At 35.1% G+C, this 24,344-nt stretch overlaps 1 protein-coding gene across 1 annotated transcript in view; it reads left to right on the plus strand.

Annotated features, from left to right (window-relative positions):
• LOC145287716 (uncharacterized) overlaps positions 1-24,344 on the plus strand; it is a 640,174-nt gene that overhangs the window by 19,872 nt on the left and 595,958 nt on the right. Inside the window, exons 4-5 of the mRNA XM_080135469.1 lie at positions 20,946-21,046; positions 23,474-23,638. Coding sequence (XP_079991595.1) covers positions 20,946-21,046; positions 23,474-23,638 — 266 coding nt within the window. The remainder of the gene's footprint in view (positions 1-20,945; positions 21,047-23,473; positions 23,639-24,344) is intronic.

Here is a 24,344-nt window from a genome sequence, read left to right on the forward strand (position 1 = left end):
ATAAAGATAATAATAGAAAGTTTTAACAGTAAATATTGAACACCATGAATTTATTGCTGTTCATGTTGCCTGTGAATGTTAATCCCCGGAGTTTGAAAGAAAAGATCTCAGGTAAGGTTATATTAATCATAACTATCGGTGGTTTAGAAGGTGTATAGTTATTATTAAAGGAAAGAAACATTAGTAAATAAATGTGTTTAACTAATGACTGTTGGATATTAGACCAGACATCAGCCAGTGATTTTGCTAAAATAAGAATTTTTTTTTTAGAGAAATAAAATTGATCACTTTTTAAAAAAAAGACAGAGGTCAAAACTTATCAAGGCCCGGAGGCCACTCGAGGATAAGTGTTATTGACTGTACAGTAGTCAATGGGATAATTTCCTAATAATCGTTAGTATTAGAAATTTGGTAAATTGGATTATTTAAGGGGATATTTCATCAAGAACTTGTTTACGTTGGACTTGAAAACAACCAAATTGTAGTCAACTTGAAAGCAAACAAACGAAAGAAAGTTCCACAGGCACTTCTAAGAAATAAGCTTTGTTTTTGAATCTACGTTTCGTCTTAGACACAGATAAAGAGTGGGAAAATTATTGACAGTGGTTTCAGCTAGACGATTTTGCGAAGGGGTACCAGAGATTGGAGCTCAGACGAGCCTTTACCGGGGAAATAACGATAAAGCAGAGACAGGCTGGCAACGTCTCTTCTGTGGGAAAGAGGTTGCAGGGGAGAGAAAAGGGACTGACACTAAGCTACGAATTCTATTTTGAACTCTGTCAAGGCAGGATTAGCTGCTTCTAGCAGCTCCTGACCAGATATGGCAACAGTACTCCATCATTGGACGTACTTGACTTTTATATAGATAGAGAATTGCATCAGCAGTGAGATATCTACTGGAGAGGTAGAAGGATTCCACCATTTTCCAGCGACATTGGCAACAGATTTGAAGTACGTGTTCCATTTCAGAATTTCAGATCAGGAGTAAAGTTCAAGCCCAGAAGCTTGTCGAAACATGGAGCCTCCCCAAGACGAGAGCTATTAATGCCAGATGTGGATCAGAGCGTTGATGATGTAAAGATAGAAGCTTGGGTTTAGACGCATGAAATGTAATCAGCCACCCCTTTCCCCATTGTACGATGTGTTCAAGATCAAAGGAGAGAGAATCAGAGAGAACTTTGTCATTTACGACCTTTGATGTGTTGCCATAGATGTCGCCAGCATAAATGTCTACGAATGATCTAAGGATGTGATTGGGAGATCATTGATATAGATCAAGAAGAGAGTTGGGCCTAGGATAGACCCTGAGGGACTCCAGCATTAATACTGAGAGCTTCCGATTTCTTCCTATCAACCACTACTCTTAAGAGATTTCCAGTTATACCGCAGCTTGAAATCTTGTGAAGTAGACCTTTATGCCATACCCTATAAAAGACTATTGATATGTCAGGAGTAATTGCCCTAGAAAGGAAGCCTTTGTCGAGAGAATCGCTGATCCTATGAGATATAACAATTAGCAAATCTGCTGTAGATCTAGCAGAACGGAAACCATATTGCATGCCACTAAGAAGTTTATTTTTGCTAAGGTGGTTCACTGCTTCTTTATTTAACACAGGTTCAATCAACTTACTCATGACACACAGGAGACTTATTGGCCTGTAATGAGAGGGGGATGACTGATCACCTGAATTCTTAAATACAGTTCATACTGATGAGGTTTTCCAGGGTGTTGGAAAGCAATTCTACTTAAGACAATGCTAAAACAGCTTTGTAAGTATATGAGCTAGTTCTGGTTGAATCTTTTTCAACACTATAATTGGAATCCTGTAAAGGCAAAGTGCTTTACAAGGTTCTTGATTAGCTTGGCAACATCAGGCACAGGTATTTGTATGTCGCATTGCGTGTTTTCTGTTACAGGAGGATGACCCGCGGGCTGAGGCCTTAGTCACATCGGGTAGAATTGCCTGCAAAATTATTGGCAAAGAGTTTGGCTTTGTCTAATATTGACGAGATTACCTCAGGTCCATTGATGATAGTTGCGATAGAATGCACACTTCTGTTTGCTATTTGCCCAAACTGGTTGGAACCAAAACGCTGCTCACCTACTTTTAATTTAACAGACTGAGTATTCAACTGTCTTGCATTTTTTATTACTCTTTTACAGTGGTTGCTGGAAGTCCTGAAAGCGGCTTTATTCTCAGTACATTTATTACATTCGAAGCAATAGAAAAAGTGTTTTCTGTGCGCTATAGAAGCAGCACATTCTGGAGAGAACCACGGCTGGCTGATAAGTTTTGCTGGAATTTTTTCGAGAGTATGAAGCTGTCTATACCTACAATTAACAATTCCATCAGGTCTGATACTATAAAGGACACATTCTTTTCAAACATGGAGCGCAGAGGTAGATCAGATATAAATGTACGGAATAAATCCCAGTCAGCCATAGAGTAGCGATATACTGTACGGTGGAGAAGTACGTCCGAGGACTAATTACATTTCATTTTTATTTTCACTGATACAACCGAGTGGTCAGAGGATCCCAGTGGAGACAGAACGAAAGATGAACATAGCCCAGGGCAAATTGTGAGAAAAAGGTCTAGACAACTTGCATACAGACCGTCAGTGTCGGGTACACGGGTGGGTTCATGAACAATCTGAGTGAGGTTATAAGCAATGGAGAAATGGTGGCAGAACGTCCCCTCATCATCTGTCTAGTTTAAGTGGGTCAACCATTCCACATTGTGGACATTGAAGTTTCCACATATGTGAATGTTAGCTGAAGGATGAGCAGACAGGATGTGGTCAGTTTTCTCAGATATGCTCTTTATAATTGAAACCCCGCTGTTGTGGGGGCGACAGAGGGCAAATATAAACGCAGTTGTGTAAGCAAGTGCCACCGGGAAGCACATATAGGTAAATTAGGGTCTTCTCTGAGATATCTCTACCACATGGAAAACCATCTTTAATGTAGGCATATATTCCATGCATATGGCGATCTTGGGGGTCAGATTTGTATGTTAAGTTTGAGTATCCCTTTAATTATGAACTCATCTAGGAAATTGTCGGTCCAGTTCCAGTTTCGTTTAGGAATAATAGGCCCGGTTTAGTCTCCTGCAATTGGGTTTCAACATCGGTAAGGTTGGAACATAGACCCCTGATGTTGGAGAAGGAGACATGGTAGTGGGGGCCTACGTTAAAAGATGAAGTTCTGGGTGTATCTGTATATTTTTATGGAGACTTTTCATGATGAAGCTTTTGAATTTGTTGAACAGGTTAACAGACTTGGTTAGAGCAAGGTAGAGAGGCAAAGTAAGAGAGAAAAAGAAAGGTAGAACGTTTTTGTAGCACATGATAAGGTAAAGCCGTTAAAGTTACCCACTAATATGGCATTGAGAAACCCCACCAGAAGCGACTGCATAGTCCAGAATTCATTCACCAAATCACAATACAGCAGCCCCAGTACTTTGCACTTTCTGATAGGACAGCCTCCTCAGTGGTTATCCAAGATTCGTGTCCCTGACTATCAGGCGGGTAATGTCAGCCCAGTTAGAACGTTTACCTCCAGCATCCTTATTAGTGACATGGCCACAAGGATAGACATAGAAACAGAAAATTTCCGACATCTCAGGCTACTATTCACGCAATACTGCCAACCTAGTAAACATCCTTTTCTTCTCCCTTTGTCAGAAAAATCACTCATTGGAAATGAGGACTGAGAGACACATAAGAAACGAGAGTTACCGGAGCTTCCGATAACGCATCCACAATGCATTGCTTACTCTCCATACTGAAACGTCAAAATAAGTTTTTGCTAAAATGTTTAGAAAATTAGATAAAAATGTTGATATTAAGAATTAGTTTTGAGAAATAAAATTAATCACTGGAATATAAAAATAAGTTTTAGCTAAGATGTTTAGAAAGTTAGCTTAATTAAATACAAACAAAATATGGTAGATTGGCCTTGAGCAGTTGGCGTACGCGACCAAGGTTTACGTGTTAATAAGACGCGTAGTTGCATCACTTACGTCACCGGAACTCACGAATGAAACGTGTCTTTTTGTGGATGATGTACCGGAACTGGCAGGTCAAAGATTAGAGTTGGGAGTCTAGGAGTTGTCGGCAAACCGGGCAGACGTGCACTGATACGAGCCCCAAAGCCTGAAAGCGAGGCTTGACGAAGACAAGTATATAGACAGTCTCCTGGTGGATCCTGAGACAAATCTGAAATAAATTAATAAATATATATAATATAAATTGTTGTCACGTGGTTTCTCAGAATCAAGCATGTAAAGAAAAGTTTCAGGTATGTTTCATTGATTTATTGTGTTCATATGATGTACATTGTCACATCACTCAGTAGTTGAAGGCAGATGATCTCCGGGCGAATAAATTTATGAAATTTCTTTCATATTTCCTCCTAGCTATGTAATATAAATACTTTTGATACCCCGCTATCAAACATATTCACCTTTGGTAATATGACTAAACTGTGCCAATCGCTTTATAGCAGATTAGTAAAATATCAATATTTTACTAAACATACGTCACAAAAAATTAAAATTATATAATAAAAAAACTGCTTTAAGATTAATTGTTTCCCAAAATTTATTCTAATTCATACGATAATTACGAAGCTATGACATTTTATTCTTTATCAAGTAATCCCACGGTCCATCGCATTATTACAGGTCTTTTAAATGTTGTTTTAGGGCAAAATACAATGTCTAACCATGAAAACTTTATTTTTATTACATTTTTCTGTCAAATAATAATGAACAAAAGCACATGCTAGGTGCTAAACCTCAAATAAATGAATTATTTATTGACATATCCACTATTTTTAAATTACGTTAAACAATATTTTGCCCACCGAGGAAGTCAATTGTTTGATATGAGTAGGGGTTGTGGCTATGGCGACATTATCTATTTTTCTCCACAGGCATCCTTTGAAGTAAATTGCTCTCCTCCCTCATAAAGCCCTCTTTTTAATATTGACCAAAGATGTTTAATGAACTTAAGGTCTGGAGAACACTGCAACCACGTCGTGAGTGTTTTTCTAACAAAGCCCATACATTTAAGAAAGGCGGCACTCGCCCTAGCTGAATCATCTGAAAGCGACGTGACAATTGTAGGTTATCTAGCCATGACGACAAATGATTATCCAAAAAGGCCGTGTACGCATTGCTGGTAAGCTTACACCCACTTGCACTCGGAATGGGTAAATAAACAATGATTCCCGTACAAAACATGATATCTTCACCTCTCCTTGTTGGTAATATGAACTCTGTAAGGGATCAGAGCAGAGTTCCGTCCGGGTTCCAAACTTTGGTCCATCCATTCGAATTGTCAAGAGTAGCACGGGCCTCATTCGTTAATAGAACACGTTGGAATTCCATATTCATGTAATTATCTACCCAAACCATTCGTTTGTCCGTATGTTGTTTGCTGAATGGAGACCTTGGAAGAGGTTTGATGTTCCTTGCTACCTCATTCAACACATTGCATCGGTCCTGCCTGAATATTGGAGCGATTCCAGCTCTTGCAAAAATGATGCTGCTTGGGTTTCGGTTGACTTCTCTACGAATATCACGATATGAAAAGTTTTTCCTCCCTTATCCTTTCTACATTTAGTGTTAGGGTTGTTTACGAATGAAGCCAGGGTTTTTGGATCCCTTTCCAGCTCCGTGGCTAAATCTTTGATGAACAATCCTTTTACGAGTCAAGCAACGATCCTTTTATTTCCGATAACCTTCAATCCCCAGTTTTTTGACATTGTAAGAGATTTGCAATAAAGCAATGGACAGTATAAATTCCTTGATAATAATAAAATGCCAAAACTTCGTGAATATCGTATAAATTTGAATGAAATTTGGGGAAAAATCCAACCTTACAGCAGGTTTTTATTATATCCCTTGGCCGGTGTAACGTAAAATATTTCCCTGTAAGAAAATTTTATCTATAAAAGGGAAAAGCTATTTAAGGTCGAATTTTTACGATTTTTGATACTTATCGGATAAATTTCTATAAAAACACATGTAAGAACACTGCCAGAATATAATTCAGCTTTGTGTAAAATTTGTAAAAGATAGGCTCAGCAGTTTCGGAACCTATGAGGAAGGAAGTAGCACATACATACAATTACCGAGTCTGTTCTAAATCAATTTGTGTGTGTAGCACATACACACACAAATTGATTTAGAACAGACTCGGTAATTGTATCCAAACGTGGTTGGTCTCATGGGTTGTTTATATATTCCAATACAGAAATGTTTATAATGTTAGTATTTTATAAAATATATTTATCTTGCTAGGTCAGGATATATTTACACTGTAGATTCTACAGTCTCTTTTGGACGGTTTGAATCACTTCTATCTTGCAGATATTAATATAAAATTGTACAACAAAATAAGTTATAAAACCAAGGAAAAAATTAAAAAACCTGCTTTCAAATGTAAACACAAAATGTTTCAATGATTCCATAAATTAAAATAACAAGAAAAATGACAAACTGTACAGAAATACCATTAAAAAATGGATGTGAGTTCATTGCGTAAACATTAGTTTTCAATCTGATTCACTTTCAAGGAAAAATGAAATACAACTGCTCCATAACACGTGGTTTATACCGTTACTGAGTCATGAGAATACTTGCAGGAAGGAAAAAATAAGTTGCTAACATGAAATTATATGAATTTAAATGATATTGCGGTGACAAACACCGCATGGGATTAGCACAGGTTTAAAAAAAACTTACGAAAAATAATCCAATAGATGAAGAAATAAAACTATGTTAATTAAAAATCAGCCTTAACTACGTTGCTAGATTGTTTCTTTGAAGATGAAGAAACAATTTAAACCAGGGGTTATATCCCTTGTGTTTCATATTGAATTGGTCGCACAACTCTTCCAAATTAAAACACACAATACAACTCGATAGTTCAATAAGTTACTTTTTACTTGTAATTATTTTTCTACTGAAACATTTTTCGTAAATTTTAGAATTTATTCTACTTTCTCCATAGTACGTGAGTACGTAATAATGTTTTCAGTTTAAATGCGTTGGTTTAAAAGATAACTGATTCACACACATTATAAATAGCATTAAATTCTGCGCATATGTTAAATCGGTCAATGATAAAAACAAATAACTGGTTTGTACGTATGCATCGACGCATGAAAAACAAAATGTAATATAAATGTTGTACGCTTCATGAGTTTATATTTTTCATTTCTTAGCAAAAGTATCCATTTAGATTTATAACTTTTAAATCATAAATGTTATTTGAAAACGGAACGTGACTGGAACGTTGAATACCTCAAAACAAAATGGATCAATATACACTATGTTACATAAATATTTGGACGTTGTTTACATATTTTGTATGAATAATATTAAATTACCTCAGAGAAAAGAGATACATTAAACACAATGTTATATAAATAATATTAAACTATATCAATAAAATATGTTAATAGACGCCATATTATATAAATAATTGTGCGTTTTTTACGTATATCATATCAAAATATAAATATACATCCATAAAAGAGCTTCATATATAATCAATACATATAAAGTAATAGCGTTCGTGTGTGCGTATGTGTGTGTGTGTGTGTGTGTGTGTGTGTGTGTGTGTGTGGTAGTCTCCTACAACCCACAGGACTGGACTGATCATGATCCAACCTAGCATGATGATGGTCTCCCACCTAGGGATATTGGGCATCATTTTTCAAGGTTAAGGTTAAAGGTCAAAGTTATATGTATATATACTCTCCAACAGTTCATACCAATGAACCGATCATGACTAAACCTGAAATGATGATGATCTTCGACCAAGGGATGGTGCATATCATTGTTTAAGGTTAAGGTAAAAAATTAACGTCATATTTTGTGCGGCTATTACAGCATCCACTTACTGCAAGGACGCCTGCGTACTGTAAGATCCCGCGCAAAGCGCGGGCGTCTTTACTAGTACGTGATATAAATAATTGGGTGTTTTTTACGTATGTCATATAAATAATATTAAAATACATAAATAAAAAAATGAACATACAGTATGTTATATAAATACTTTGACGTTGTTTACGTATAATATATAAATATTATAATACCTTAATAGGAAGAGATTAATAAAATATATGTTATATAAATGTATGAATATAAAATCATAAATGGACGTTTTCAGGAATATTAAATATCTCCATAGAAAAGGGATCAATATACACTATGTTAATAAATATTTTAATGTTGTTTACATATATAATATTAGAATGCCACAAAAGGAAAGAGCTCAATATATATTATATTATTTAAATGAATGGAAGTTGTTTAGGTATGTTATATAAATAATATTAAATTACTTCAATAAAATCAGATTAATATACACTATGTTATATAAATAAAAAGCAATACGTTGTTTCCAGAAAATGCAATCTGAAATAGTATAGATCATCTCATTTACGACCACACGAACTCCAAACTTTGTCTGGTATTTTAGAATATAAGAAAAATTGTATACTACTAATTGTAGTGATTGAGTGGATTCTAAAATGTCTGTTTATAGCTTAAAAAATTAGGATCTATTGAACACAACAAATTCGTGGATTACATTTTACCGCAGAAAACGTGTGACGTAACATTTTCTGACACCGCAAAACTTTTTACAGAAATGTTCAGCCCGGATTCATCATTATTTCATAAACGCTGGAAATGCCTTAATTTTATCAGGAAAAATGATGACTATTTAACATTTGCATTAAAAGTCAACAAACATTGTGATGATTTGAAACTGATTTGTTACAGATTTTGATATAAAAGTTCCCATGATAAAATAAAGAACAAAATTGAAAGTCGAGTACCTCACATCAGAACAAATGAAAAAGACGAGAAAAATGTACGGAGATTTGTGCTAGTGAAAATATTTAATAAAAACCTGAAGTTTCATTTAGATACGTAATCAAACTTATCGATCATAAATTTGCAGACACGGATGAAATGAAATAAATCTTCCATGCTAAAGTCTTGCAAAACAGACAAAACGGTGACTGGGTCAAAACTAAATTTTCAAGGGGAATGAATTGCACAAACTTGAGAAATCCTTTAATTTTGGCTTTTGCTTTGGAGAGGTTTTATTTTTCTTTTTGTCTGCAAGGACCCGTGGCGCAGTGGGTAGAGTACTTGGAAAAATCAATTATAAAAAGTGATATTCTCTTGAAGGTTTAAGTTTCAATCCTCAGTTTAAGTAATACAATCACAAATTACTTAGGACCTCTATCCAGTCATGGCTGATGGAACAAGAGGATGCTACCTCCCCACACCCTAAAGTAAATAAAGGGTTCCGTTCGAAATTCTGTCCAAATTTCCGACTTCAACAGAAGCATTCACGAATTCGACAAGATACACCTGAAGAAGGTCAAAGGTTACATAGACCGAAACGTTATGAAAATCACGCTCAAAATGATAACAGTAGTCCGATGAATCCAAATAATACGAATAACCAATCCTCATCTCAAAAATTCAGAAACGAGAACATGGTTGTTAACTCAACAAAAAGAAAAAAAAACAAGAAAAAAGCAAAAGCACACACAAAAAAAAAAACATCGTGCTGCAAGCATAAATATGACCGTGTAATCACGAAACCCGGATATCGCCATTATGTATTAGGTCTATTACAGAGCGACCAGGCTAGCTTAAGAGTTGTGGCAGGCCATGTATGACCAAATAAAGTAGTCCAGCGGGTTCAGTTCGGGGGAAGAGGGGGACTAATGAGAGAAGGATAAAAAGTCCTTGCACTCCTTCTGAGTCTCTTTGAACTTGTTGGACTGCACCGAGTTTTGTTGCCACACCCAGGATCTGCCAGCGGCCCCCTGATTGCACCAGGCGATCGCTACATTCTTCAGCACATCCAGGTGCACTTTGGTGTTTACTTTCAAGTTGACTTCGAAAATGTGAGGTGGCATTGTATAGTCTTCACTTGAAATCCACCAAACACTATAACCGTGGGTCGTCCGATGCATTAAGCTGTGGCCTCAAGAGTTGAACTGTCCGGATTTGAATTTTGAGAATGTTGGCAATGGTCCTGTTGTCAAAACTTAGATCGGCAGAGAGCATGAATTGTACAGCGGCGCATCTCCGATCTCGCTCGTTGAACATTGTGTCACTTTCAGGCATGATAGAAGGCCTCTATTGCTCTTGGGATTTGTACACAACTGTCCAGCTAGTAGATAAAACTGGCCAGCTGATAAAAAACAAAACAAAAAAAAAAAAAGAAAACCGGTTTTTATCAAACAGAAACGGAAGCATATCGTCTTTTATAAGGTGACAATTTCATCGTTCAATCCCGTAGAGCTTGTGACGCATCTGTTAATTGACGCCCTTGTGCTTCCATTTTTTCTGCTCATAGGTGTGACGATAATGCAAATAATCAATTTAATTTAAAAAATGTCAATAAAAATAAATGTTTGAATGAAATCCTTTTAAAATAAGCGTGACTTTCGATTACTGGCGTTTTTATATTAAATCCTCCAACTAGTAAAACTGTGTTTGTTTGTTAACTATTGAATATTTTTTGCATTCTTTTTTCCCTTTTCTTTCAAGTAAGAGGACCAGACTGAATACATAAATATATATTAAGCTAGAAATCATGATTTCAGATTCGATAATGTCTGGCTCTCTCGCACAAATCTATTCCCCTTTTTTTCTAGTAATATAACATTTATATCAGCTTGAAAGAAATTTCTAGGGTTACTTTCAAATTCAAATCAACATATCTCAGCTCAAAGAGAAATTTACTAATCGACATGAGCACCATCAGAATCAACACACTTTTGTCAACGCAAAACAAGTGAATTTATGCCAGTAACAAAAAAATATTGCGTTCTGTAGCGATTAAATCACTGAAGTCGTTTTTGATATCGCTTAGGTTTCAAAGCATTCCTCACGCAGAAAGTTGTCGAGATGCTTGAAACAGTGATAGTTCGTAGGTGAGAAGTCTGAGGAGTATGGCGGATGAGGCTATGTTTCGTAGTCCAAGTCGTTCAACTTGTGCAGAGTCGGGTTAACAACTTGCGCTCAGGCATTGTCTTGGAGGAGAATTAGACCTTTTCTGTTGACTCCTCATGCTGGGTGTCGTTGTCAAAGTTTCTGATGCATTTCATCCATTTGTTGGTTTTTCCTGCATTAAAAAGGTGTAATGGATAAGAACGGACGTACATCACCAAACAGTCAGCATCACCTTTTTCTGGTGCAACTCTGGCTTCGGAAAGTGTCGTAGAGTTTCGTCGGCGTCTAACCACTGAGCTAAGCATTGTCAGTTGTCGTAAAGAATCAACTTTTTATCGCAAGTCACAAGCCGGTTGAGAAACAGATCGTTCTTTGTGGTTAACAGAAGGGAAGATGACACTTAATAACGGCGTTTCTTTTGGTTGTCGTGCGGTATGCACTTATCAAGTTTTTGGCTTTCAAATCTCTCTCACGTGGCTGGAAATCGTCGTTTACATTACGTATAATCCAGAAGCAATTTTCTGAACAGTTGTGTGTGAATTGGCTTCGACTAAAGCTCTTAATTGATCGTTGTAAACATCTGATGGCGGATCACTATGCGCATCATCTTCAAGACTCTCGTCGCCGCCATGAAATTTCTTAAACCACTATTGTATTTTGCGTTCAGTAGTGATTCCTGGGCCAAAGCTTCCGTCGGTATCGCGATCTGTTTCAGTAGCATTCGGCTTAGCTTAAAGGAAAATAAGAAAACTGTGCGAATTTGCTTGTTTCCATCTTGTATTCAACGTTTTGAAATGAAGACATAATCGTTTTTTGTCAAATTGTAATTCAAACGATTAGATAGAACAAAAACTCTCCTTAAAATGATATATAAAGTACAGGTATTATAACGAAAACTTATTTGAAAATACATCATTTGAAATCAAAATGAAAAATTCCGCAGGCACATTCTTCTCAGCGTAATATTTAAAACATGTAACCAACTTAAATAGACTCTATGCCACTGCGGGGTAACATTTCGCGATTTTCTTTCTGCTCCACTACACGCCAGCCGTAGACAGCCATTTCTTGTCTCTGACTTTTAACATCCATCTTTTTCAACTGCACTTATTCTTTCTTTCGCTTGCGCAGTAACGTTTTTCGTGCACACTTTATAATTTGCATATGTGCATGTTTTCGGCTACTGCTGCTAATCTCTTCGCAAACAAGCTATCTTACAGCTGCTACTGATATTTTCCCACGCGTCTATACGCGCTCTATTACAGTGAAACATGTTGTGTTTATACAGACGTTTACAGTTATGCCAAAAAGACATTGTCTACGAACATTTGACGTACGTCGTGGTTTAATTTCTAAAACTAAAAAAATATATATTTGAAACATATCAAATAGCGTTGAGTAAAACCAGAGACTTTTAACTTTTAATCATTTTTAATCTCAAAAAAGTAAGTTTTGAGTGTTCCAAACATGGTTTGTCCAATGGGATGTTTCTAATGTTATTATTTTGTAAAATATAGACACCTGTCCTGATTCAGGATATATATACAATCTCTATTGAATAGTTTCAATCACTTCTAGTTAGTTTATATTATTATAAAATAATGCATTAAAATAAATTAAAAACTAAGAAAAATGTTATTTAGGTCACATTAATTAAGAATACCAACAAAATACACCAGTTTATGTTAATTTTTAATATCTATGAAAAAAATATCATACAATGAAATAGCAAGAAAAATGAATGCGTGCGTCCAAATGTAAAAACCAAATGTTTCCATAAATTAACATAGCAAGAAAAATGAATAGGCGCTCTCAAATGTAAACAAAGATGTTTCCATAAATAAAAAAATCTAGAAACATGGTGTGCTTTCTAATGAAAACACAAAATGTTTCCATGAATTAAAACAGCACAAAAATGAATGCATGCTTTTTAAAAATTTATTTTTAACTTGGTCGTCATCACTTATCAAGGCCGGAGGCCACTCGGGGATAAGGGTTATTGTGTGTACAGTAATCAACGGGATAATATCGTAGTAATCGTTAGTAATGGATATTTGATAAAGTGTCTTACTTAAGGGGGCGGTTTATCAGGAATTTGTTTATGTTGGACTTGTAAATATCCAAGTTGTAGTCAGGTGAGAAACAGCCAAACGGAAGAGAGTTCCACAGGCGTGCAATTCTAAGAAAGAAGCTTTGTTTATGGAATCTACGTTTTGATTTAGGTACAAATAAAGAGTGGGGAAAATTATTGACTATGGTTTCAGCTAGATGGTTGTTTTTCGTCAAAGATTGGCGACGGGGTACCAGAGATTGGAGCTCAAACGAGTACTTGCCATGGAAATAACGATAAACCAAAGACAGGCTCGAAACGTCTCTTCTGTGGGAAAGAGGTTGCAGGGAACAGAAAAGGGCATCCCCTACTAAGCTATGAAATCTATTTTGTACTCTGTCAATGAAGGATAGGCTATTTTAGCAGCTCCTGCCCAGATGTGACAGCAATACTCCATCCTTGGACGTATTTGGCTTTTATATAGATGGAGAATTGCATTAGCAGTGAGATATCTACTGGAGCGGTAGAAGGATTCCACCATTTTTCCAGCGGCCTTGGCCACAGATTTGATGTAGGTGTTCCAAATCAGATCAGGAGTCTTCCCAAGACGAGCGCCATCCATTTCAATTGATGCCAGATGGGGATCAGATCGTTGATGACGTAAAGATAGAAGCTTGGTTTTATATGCATTAAAAGTAACCAGGCACCTCTTACCCCATTGTACCACGCGCTCAAGATCAGTGGAGAGAGAATCTGAGAGCACTTTGTCATTTAAGGCCTTTCATGTGTTGCAATAGATCGTATTGTCATCAGCATAGATATCAACGAATGATTTAAGTATGTGTTTTGGGAGATCATTGATGTAGATCAGGAAGAGAGTTGGGCCCAGGAAGGACCCCTGAGGGACACCAGCATTAATACTGTTGGCTTCTGATTTCTGCCCATCAACCACTACTCTTATGAGCCTATCAGAGGGAAATGATTTAATAATAATAAAAAAACATTTCCAGTTATATCGTAGCTGGAAATTTTGTGAAGTAGGCCTTTATGCCATACTTTATCGAAGGTCTTTGATATGTCAAGAGCAATTGCCTTAGAAAAGAAGCCTTTGTCGGGAGATTCACTAATCCTGTGAGATATAACCATTAGCACATCTGCTGTAGATCTAGCAGAACGGAAACCATATTGCATGTCACTAAGAAGTTTATTTCTGCTGAGGTGGTTGATTACTTCTTTATTTAATATGGATTCCAGCAACTTATTCATGACACACAAGAGACTTATTGGTCACCACAGAGAGGGAGATGACCTATCACCTTAAATCTTAAATACAGGACATACTGATGAAGTTTACCAGGGTGTTGGAAAGCAATTATCCTTAAGACTACGCTTAAACAGTTTTGTAAGTATGGAGGAAAGTTCTGGTTAAAGCTTTTTCAACACTATAATTGGAAGACCGCCAGAGCTTTACTGGAATCAAGATTCTTGATTAGCTTGGCGACATCACGCACAGATATTTGTATGTTGCATAATGTGTTGTCTGTTATAGGAGGAAATACGGGGAGTTGATGGCCTTGGTTGCATAGGGTAGAAGTAGCTGCAAAGTTCTTGGCAAAGAGTTTGGCTTTGTCTGATGCTGACGAGATGACCTCAGGTCAAATGTAAACACAAAATGTTTCCATAAAAAAGCACAGCCAAAAATGAATGCCTGCTTTCAAATGTAAACACAAAATATTTCCATAAATTAACACAGCAAAAATGAACGCATGCTTTCAAATGTAAACAAAAATATTTTCATCGATTGATATAGCAAAAATGAACGCATGCTTTCAAATGTAATCACAAAAAATGTTTCCATAAATAAAAACATCGAAAAATGAACGCATGCTTTCAAATGTAAACACAAAATGTTTCCAGAAATAAAAACATCCAAAAATGAACGCATGCTTTCAAATGTAAACACAAAATGTTTCCATAAATAAAAACATCGAAAAATGAACGCATGCTTTCAAATGTGAACACAAAATGTTTCCAGAAATAAAAACATCCAAAAATGAACGCATGCTTTCAAATGTAAACACAAAATGTTTCCAGAAATAAAAACATCCAAAAATGAACGCATGCTTTCAAATGTGAACACAAAATGTTTCCAGAAATAAAAACATCGAAAAATGAACGCATGCTTTCAAATGTAAACACAAAATGTTTCCAGAAATAAAAACATCCAAAAATGAACGCATGCTTTCAAATGTAAACACAAAATGTTTCCAGAAATAAAAACATCCAAAAATGAACGCATGCTTTCAAATGTGAACACAAAATGTTTCCAGAAATAAAAACATCGAAAAATGAACGCATGCTTTCAAATGTAAACACAAAATGTTTCCAGAAATAAAAACATCCAAAAATGAACGCATGCTTTCAAATGTAAACACAAAATGTTTCCAGAAATAAAAACATCCAAAAATGAACGCATGCTTTCAAATGTGAACACAAAATGTTTCCAGAAATAAAAACATCCAAAAATGAACGCATGCTTTCAAATGTGAACACAAAATGTTTCCAGAAATAAAAACATCCAAAAATGAACGCATGCTTTCAAATGTAAACACAAAATGTTTCCAGAAATAAAAACATCCAAAAATGAACGCATGCTTTCAAATGTGAACACAAAATGTTTCCAGAAATATAAATGCTAGAAACATGTGTGCTTTCTTATGTGAACACGAAACATTTCCATATATTAAAACACAAAAAATGATTGCATACTTTCAAATGTAAACACCAAATATTTCCATTAAGTAAAAAGCAAAAAATGAATGCATGCTTTCAAATCTAACAAAAAATTCCATTAAGCAAAAGAGCAACAAATGACTGCATGCTTATAAATGTAAACAACAATGTTTTCATAAATTAAAACAGAAAAAATGAATGCAGTTTTTCAAATGTAATCACAAAAAATGTTTCCATAAATTAACACAGCAAAAAATAAATATATGCTTTCAAAGGTAAAAACAAAATCTTTCCATAAATTAAAACAGCAAAAAATGAATGCATAATTTCAAATATAAACAAAAAATGTTTCTATAAATTACCACAGAAAAAATGAATACATGTTTTTAAATGCAAACACGAAATGTTTCTATAACTTAAAACAGAAAAAATGAATGCAGCTTTTCAAATGTAATCACAACATATTTCCATAAATTAAAACAGCAAAAAGTAATGTGTTCTTTCAAATATGAATACAAAATGTTTCCATGAATTTAAATGGCAAGAAAAATGAATGCATGCTTTCAAATATAAAAACAATGCGTTTCCCTAAATTTAAATTGCAAAGAAAACGAATATGTGCTTTAAAATGTGAACAGAAAATGGTTCCCTAAATTGATACAGAAAGAGATGAATGCTTGCTTTTAAAGGTAGACAAAAACAACCTGAAGAAGGCCAGGGGAACAGTTGGTCGCGACATGATGAGACAACAACTACGAAGATGAGGATAACCGCTTGCAAAAAAATAAATAAATACTTTCCTTTAACTGGACAGATTTTCAGCTGAGTGGGTATGAAATTAACCCTGGTTATCCTATATCTGTACAAGATTTCTCTTTGTCTGTCTGTTTGTCTGTTCCCCTTTTCTCAGAAACTACCGCACCAATATGGTTGACATTTTATTATGGTAAAATGCAGCGAACTAACTTGCAAAGAATTCCACAATAATAACATGTATGAGAATTGTGAGAGTGTACTGCTTGATTGGCGTTTTCTGTCGTCTTATAATTGCTGTGGAAACGTAGATATGATAATTAAAACACATAATAAAACACCAAATGGGAACATTAAAATAGAAAATAATAAAATAAATAAAAAGTGAGAAAAATAACAACAAAATCAAAACAAAGAAAAAATATAATTATTAGAAATATTAATGACGTAAATCCTAATAAAATAAAAACATTACCAATAAGCAAAAATAAATGTAACTGTAGAACGCAAGAACTCTGTCCAATACAAAATAAATGCATAACCAGAAGCATCGTGTACCAGGCAAGAATATTTGCTAAGGAAAACACTAAATAAAAAATATTACATAGAAATGATTTTACCAGATTTTAAAAGTAGATATTACAACCACAAAAGTACACTCAAATAAAAAAAACAAAAACGAAATCTCTGTTCACATTACACTTGAACTTCTGCATGTCAGTACAGTTGGTAAAGCAGGAGCCCGGAAGGGAGTGCAAAAGTCTAGCAGCTTTGGAGAAGAAACTATAAGATTAGAAGGCTTTCTTACATCTAGGGATCTCTACCCTGTAGGGGTAAAATTTTTCTGCTTGTCGGGTTTGTCGGGAGTATTAACGCCGAATGAGTATAAGGGGTTGTAGTTTGTCAGAGCATTCACCATTAAAATACTTGAATAACAGATAGAGGGATGCAGCATTTCGTCGAGGGAACAGAAGATGGAGCTTGGATGACAGTTCTTGACCAATCAGGTAGGCGACTCTCTTTTGAATTCTGTCCAGAAGAGAGAGACTAGTAGCAGATGCACAGGCTCAAATGTGACAAGAGTATTTCATACATGGGAAAATGGTGGCCTTGTAGAGAGACATGATACTTTCATACGTTAGTAGCTGTCTTGCACAGTAGAAAGAGCCCACCTTCTTTGCAGCGACCTTAGCAATGCTCTCAATGTATCTGTTCCAGCTCATATTCCCCGTGAACGTTAAGCCGAAGAGTTTGAAAGAAGTAATTTCAGGTAATGTATCTTTAGTTAAAAGTTATTGATGGTCCAGAAGGTTTCTTGTAATTATTGAAGGAAACAAACTTAGTCTTGGCAGCATTAAATGTGACCATCCATTTTTCTCCCCGTTCCACTACAAATTGGAGGCCTTCCTCTAGTGTATCTGCCATGTCCTTAGATATGTGTTTATTTGTTTTCCCCTCGTGCCTGTTACTGAGCGTGGTGTTATCAGAAAATATACCTATCTCAGAAACAATTTTACCAGGGAGGTCATTTATGAATATTAGGAATAGCAAAAATCAAAGGATAGACTTCTGAGTTACTCCTACATTTACATCATATTGTTTAAATGTACGACCGTCGAGGACAACCTTGATTTTTCTTTTATTTAAGATAGATTTAATTATCTTAAGTATTCGTCCCGTGGTACCGTAAGATATGATTTTCCTAAGAAGACCATCGTGCCATACCCTGTCAAAAGTCTTAGATATATTGAGGGCTACCGCTTAACCTTCACTTGCTTTGTCCAGTGTATGGTATATAGGTTCAGAGATTACAGTTAGGATACCGGATGAAGAACGGGCTTGTGTGGATCTATATTGTTGGTCGGTCAGAAGTTTAGCACCTGTAAGGTAATGGACTAGAACTTGATTAATTATGGACTTAAATATTTTGGCGAAAAGCGGAAGGGAGGCTAATGGGGCCATAATTCGATGGGTTAGTTCTTTCGCCAAAATTCTTGTAAATTGGTACCACTGAAGCAGTTTTCCAGCAGTCAAGAAAGGCAAGATTTGATAATGCATTTGTTGTGTAGTTTGGAGAGAACTGGAGCAACTTCAGCGGAGCATATTTTAATAGCACAATCATAATAAAATCGGATCCACACGCTTTTGAGCTGTCCAGATATTTATAGTATCATGCACCCGAGAAGGGGTGATTTTCATATTATCTAGTGTAGCGTCTGTCACACTAGATAATCCACTAGATTTTGAGGCAAATATCGAACAAAAGGGAAAGTTTTGAGGATTCCATAATTGCTGCGCTTCGTACCGATTGCTATGAAAGATAGCATCCTTTCAGAAGTATTCGCCTTTGAGGTCCTATTGTATAGCGAAAGAGTGGTAATTCCGAAAAGTCTCCAGAAAAGAATTCTACAGGATTTTCATACAGGGCACCCTAAAAAACAAAAAAAAAAACAAAAAAAAATTTATTGGTCTAACATAGACAAAGACATAATGGATATGATCAGCTCTTGCAGGTCGTGTGTGTGTGCATTTACACATATTCAAACAGATATGTTCGTGTAACATGGACAAGGTAACAGTCATTAAATCGGGATAGTTTCGACAAATATGACACATAAGCACAGAATGGCCGTTTAATAACGGACTACTAACCTTAGGTTGTGGCTCCCTTCGTCTTTCCGACGCCGCAAGAAAACATTTCACTGTGAAGCAGTAACAACAAAACTTCTCTTTTGGTTTTCCTCGTTTATTCTCAGTTTCACAGTTAGGTGTTTATCTTACAACGCTTTCTATTTTTAATCTTGACTGCCGTGTCATGGAGAGATTAACTCCGCCTTGTCGTCCATTCTCCCCGGCGTTCAGCTAACAACTGATTAAAATCTACCCAAATCTGCCTGCTATTTTTATTGAAACAAAAGCTGTTTTGATTGCATATAAACTGGCATTCACCTTATATCTAGATATTTTAATTACCGTTAATTTTTATTAAAATTTCTTTTAGCTCATATGTTAAGATTATTAATATTATTATTATTGGCTCACATGGAGCTTTCACACAAGTCAACAAACGATCTGATTGGAAACCTGTGGTATTCTCTGGAAGCTGAGTGACAACAAGTCTCTCCAGACGTCCAGCTCTCTCCACCTCCTTCGATAGCATTTGCAAATGAATTTGCATCATCGCAACAGCCGCTTACCATTGACTTCTCGCTGGTAGTGGCCATTGGTTTATACTGGAATTTGAGTGGCACTCAGCCTCCCCAAAGTCCCAGTTCTCTTTGCGCTTGTCCAACCGAGGTCTGGTTGGCGCTCGCTCCTCGGTCTTTCAGTCCTTATTGACCCTTTTCGGCACTTCGGTATGATTTTTTTTTGGGGGGGGGAATCGGTGATGAAACAATGGGGGGAATGCATGATGGGGGGTGTAGAACTTGTAAATATGCAGTTTCGGTGTTCTTCATTCCCTGTAACGCTTATTCGTTATATTGTCTTGTATTATTCTCCGCATTCAAGGGTTTTCCTTAATATTTCAGTCGTTTTCATTATCGTTAGTCGTTGTACTTTTGCAGTTATTCCTCTGATTCCAATTTCTGACATTCTTTTTTCGAAGTTTTTCGAAGTTTTTCGGGATTGTTCCTAGTGCTCCTACTATTATCGGTACTATTTGGACTTTCTTCATCATCCAAATCCCTTTTAACTCTCTGGCTAGCTCTGTGTATTTGCTTCGTTTATTATTATTATTATTATTATTATTATTATTATTATTATTATTATTATTATTATTATTATTATGTTGACGCATAAACTAATTATTTCGTTGACAACCTGTATATATAATTATTATACTTTTTGAGCGTTTTTATTTGGTTATGATTATTATATAAATATCAATATTTATGTTCACTTGAATTTTGCAGAAGCTTTTGGCTTGTAAACTTATTTTTTATTTCTTGATTTTATATATATGTGTGTGCGCGTCGATGATTACAAATATATCTATATATATATATTTAAATGGCGTATAATTTAATTATTAAATATCTTAATTGGTTTTGTAAGCTACCTTGCTTGATTTGTCGATTAAACAAAGCAGGATTCGTGTAACAGATCGCATGTGAGTGCATTAAAAATATCAGCAGCAGCTACCTTAGGATGGATTGCAAGCAATTGCATCAGCAGCATTAGCAGCGTGTAATTAGTTTCTAACCCGTCGGGAGAGTAATGTTAATAAATGTTTTTTATTAAAAAAGAAAATAAAGTCGACTCAGATTTTTATTAATATTTTTCCAGTTTTACTTTTATGAATTACTTAAGTAAAGTTTAACGCCACGTAACGTTACATTAGGATGAAGTACAACATATACTAAAATTTAGAAGACATATGTTCGTATTTTGTTATATATTTTTAGGTATGGAAGTAAATTGGCCAATCCGAAAAATGTCAGCGAATTAAATTACTTGAATGGAACGGCAACGAACGAATTTAAGAATGCAAACCCATTCTGGCTTGGTAAGTTGCGGGTAATTTGGCCATTTTCTCTATTGATTTTATTCGTGATTTTTCAAGTGTTTTAACACATCACGAAAATTCGTCTTTCTTTTCTTTGTATCTTCTTCTTAAGTTCCTAAATATTTAAATTAATGTATAAAACTTGACAGCAACTGTTTCGTAGCGCAAAATCATTTATTTAATTATTATATTATTATATCAATCAATGAATCTATTTTACCCTTAACTCATGGCGTAATAAAAGATAAAATAATAAGGTAATTTCAACTTCTCTTCCAATGTTTGTAATCATTCCTAAATGCATTTTATTTCATGTTGATGGATTGCTAATTGCTATTTCTTCTGATGAGTTTTGGAAAAAATAAATTCATTGATTGATATAATAATTAAATGAATGATTTTGCTATACGAAACAGTTAATGTCAAGAATTGCAAACGCAAACGGTATGAAAGAATAAAATTGGCAGATGGTCAACATCATTAAATTTGAGAAAAAGACTTTTATCATTTGTTTGTTATATGCTCTGTAATTATATTGAGCTTCATAAATTAACGATTGCTATATAAAAAATGAAATAATATTGAAAAAAAATCATATTTTCACAGAAATATATAAATTAATGTATCTCTATCTCTCTCTATATATATATGTATATATACTTATATATATATATATATATATATATATAATATAAAGCTGAATGTCTGCGTATGTATGTATGTATGTATGTGTGTGTGTGTGTGTGTAAGGTCACGAATAGGCTCATATATGGTTGACTATTATAGAAAACTGATCACATATAATGATAGAAGATGTATCGAGACAAAGGAATGCGTATGTTTGATCTGGCATAATGATGATTCATTAAAATTGATGGGTCTGAATTGAAAGGAATGAATTACTGTTTCCTTTTCCCCCAGTTGTTCTAAAAATACTAAAATATGGTTCTCCGTAAATTCTGTATGTTACCCATGATACAAGGATGAACGCCGTACAAAATACATTCGAACAATTATTGAAACTGAAAATTGAACAACAACAACTTCAACACCAGAAACGCTCAGATAAAAGACAACAACAATTAATTGAACACTAGAAGCGCTGAGATGAAAGGCAACAACAAAAACAACATCACATGTAAGAGTTGTTTATAAAAGTCATAAAAATAATATGATGATAATAAAAGACTCATTATGGAATGCGATTGACAATTTCTGCTACGAGCCTGAAGAAGGTAAATCATTTGAAGCTTATTTTCGTCGCTATGAAATTTTTTTATTATCTACTGCAAACAGTGGTCAAACTAAAAAAGGCGCGTGCACTACTACGGAAACTAGAAACAGCCGAGCATAAGAAGATGGTGGATTTTATTTTGCCACATAAAACGTCAAAATTATCTTTCACCGAGACGGTGGAACTTCTTACAGAACTATTTAGCCCGAAAATCTCTTTATTCCATAAGGGTTTTTCATGTCTGAATTTGCAGAATGACGAAGATAATTTCTCAACATACGCAGCCATGGTAAATAAACATTGCGCCGAATTAAATTTACAGACCTCACTGCACACAATTTTAAATGTTTAGTATTTGCGCAAGCACTGATTTCTGGTCGAGATGTGGAAACGAGGATGCTTGTCCTAACAAAATTAGAAAATGAACCAAATTTAACCCTACAAAGCTTACAGAAGACTGCCACAAAATAGAGATTATTGAAATGGATTCGATGGATAGCGAAATTAGAGTAAAGCAGATAAAAACACAGGCAGATAATTAAAAACAACTTAAAAAATAAAAGACAAGTTAGGGCAAAAAGGACATACATATGTTCATAGCTAAGGAAGAATTTGAAAAAAGAAAAATTACGTCTCCGTGTAATCGATGTGGTAATTTGCATTGGTTTAAGGACTGCCTATATTTACAAAGAAAATGTTTAAGATGTAAAACAAATATGACACTATGGTACTCATTGCAGAAATAAATTAAATACAAGGCCCAAGTTTGGTTAACGGGGACTGATTATAACGAAGAAGGGTTGCGGAAATATGTGACTATAAAAATCCGAATTTGAAATTTGGCCTTTCAGCTCAGAAGGCACAGCTTTCTGCAGTTAAATTAAAGCAGATTGTGAGTAGCAATGATGAGTCCTGTAGAGTAGTTATTCCCAGGGTCAATTAGATAAACAAATTGGAATTGAAAATCTTTTTAATTTATGATGCAAGAAAAAACAAACCAACTGCTGGTTATCGTTTGCAAAATTCGTAGAAATTAATATTATGAACATTCACTGTTGTTCATCGATTCATAACAAAGCAACTTGAAATGAAAAGGGAGAACCAAGATAAGAAAAAAAGGATAAAAATATTATGTTTTAATTAATTTTGTTGTTGTTGTAATTATTTTATTGTAATTATTTTAAAATTTACAGGTTATTCAAAGGGACAGGACAATGATTTGGATAGATATTGGGACAATTCCCAACCTAATTCGTCGGAAGGAAATTGTGTGGCTATGAACAACCTTGGTTTATTTATGGTGGATAATTGTTTCTGGCAACATTTTTTTGTTTGCCAAAGAAAAGCATGCGGTCAAAGTAAGTAGAAAATCTGGTCGATGCATATATATATATATATATATATATATATATATATATATATATATATATATATGTATGTATGTATTTATATATTTATGTTCTTTCTTTATGATGCCACGAATACACTATCCACTTTCCTACCCTCTTTTGGTTTTTAGTCGAGCTCATGAGTATATATATATATATATATATATATATATATATATATATATATATATATATATATATATATATATACGTTTTATTTTTATTACCGTTTTTTTCTGTTTAGTTACATCATTGTATCAGCTACGTGACCGTTTTTTGGCCGTTATGTAGCCTCCTCAGACTTTACAGAAAAGTTCGTTTATAGTGGAATAAAAGAATGAATGATGGCAGGGGAGGGGTGCGAGAAAAGCGGAAAAGAGAAAAGGGAGAAGGTGAAAGGGGGTGCTTGGTAGGTGCTTTAGTTTTGGAGTTCAAGAACATTTGGTGGTTGTGGGGGATCTGGGAAGTTCATCTCTGGTGTGGCTAAGGACATAGGGATATATGGAGGGGGAGGGAGATATGTAGGGGTAAGAAGAGGGGGGTTACTTTAAATTTCGTGCTCTAAGTTTTAGGTTGTTGGCTTCTCGTTAGTGAGATGATTTCTTTGGTAAGTATGTCTTGACCTGTTGGGTGTTCGCTTAGGCTGGGAGGCGGGGGGGGGGCTACGATTCGGTTT

The sequence above is a fragment of the Euprymna scolopes genome, chromosome 11, assembly GCF_053919585.1.
Source record: "Euprymna scolopes isolate OS-2025 chromosome 11, ASM5391958v1, whole genome shotgun sequence".
NCBI lineage: Eukaryota > Metazoa > Mollusca > Cephalopoda > Sepiida > Sepiolidae > Euprymna > Euprymna scolopes.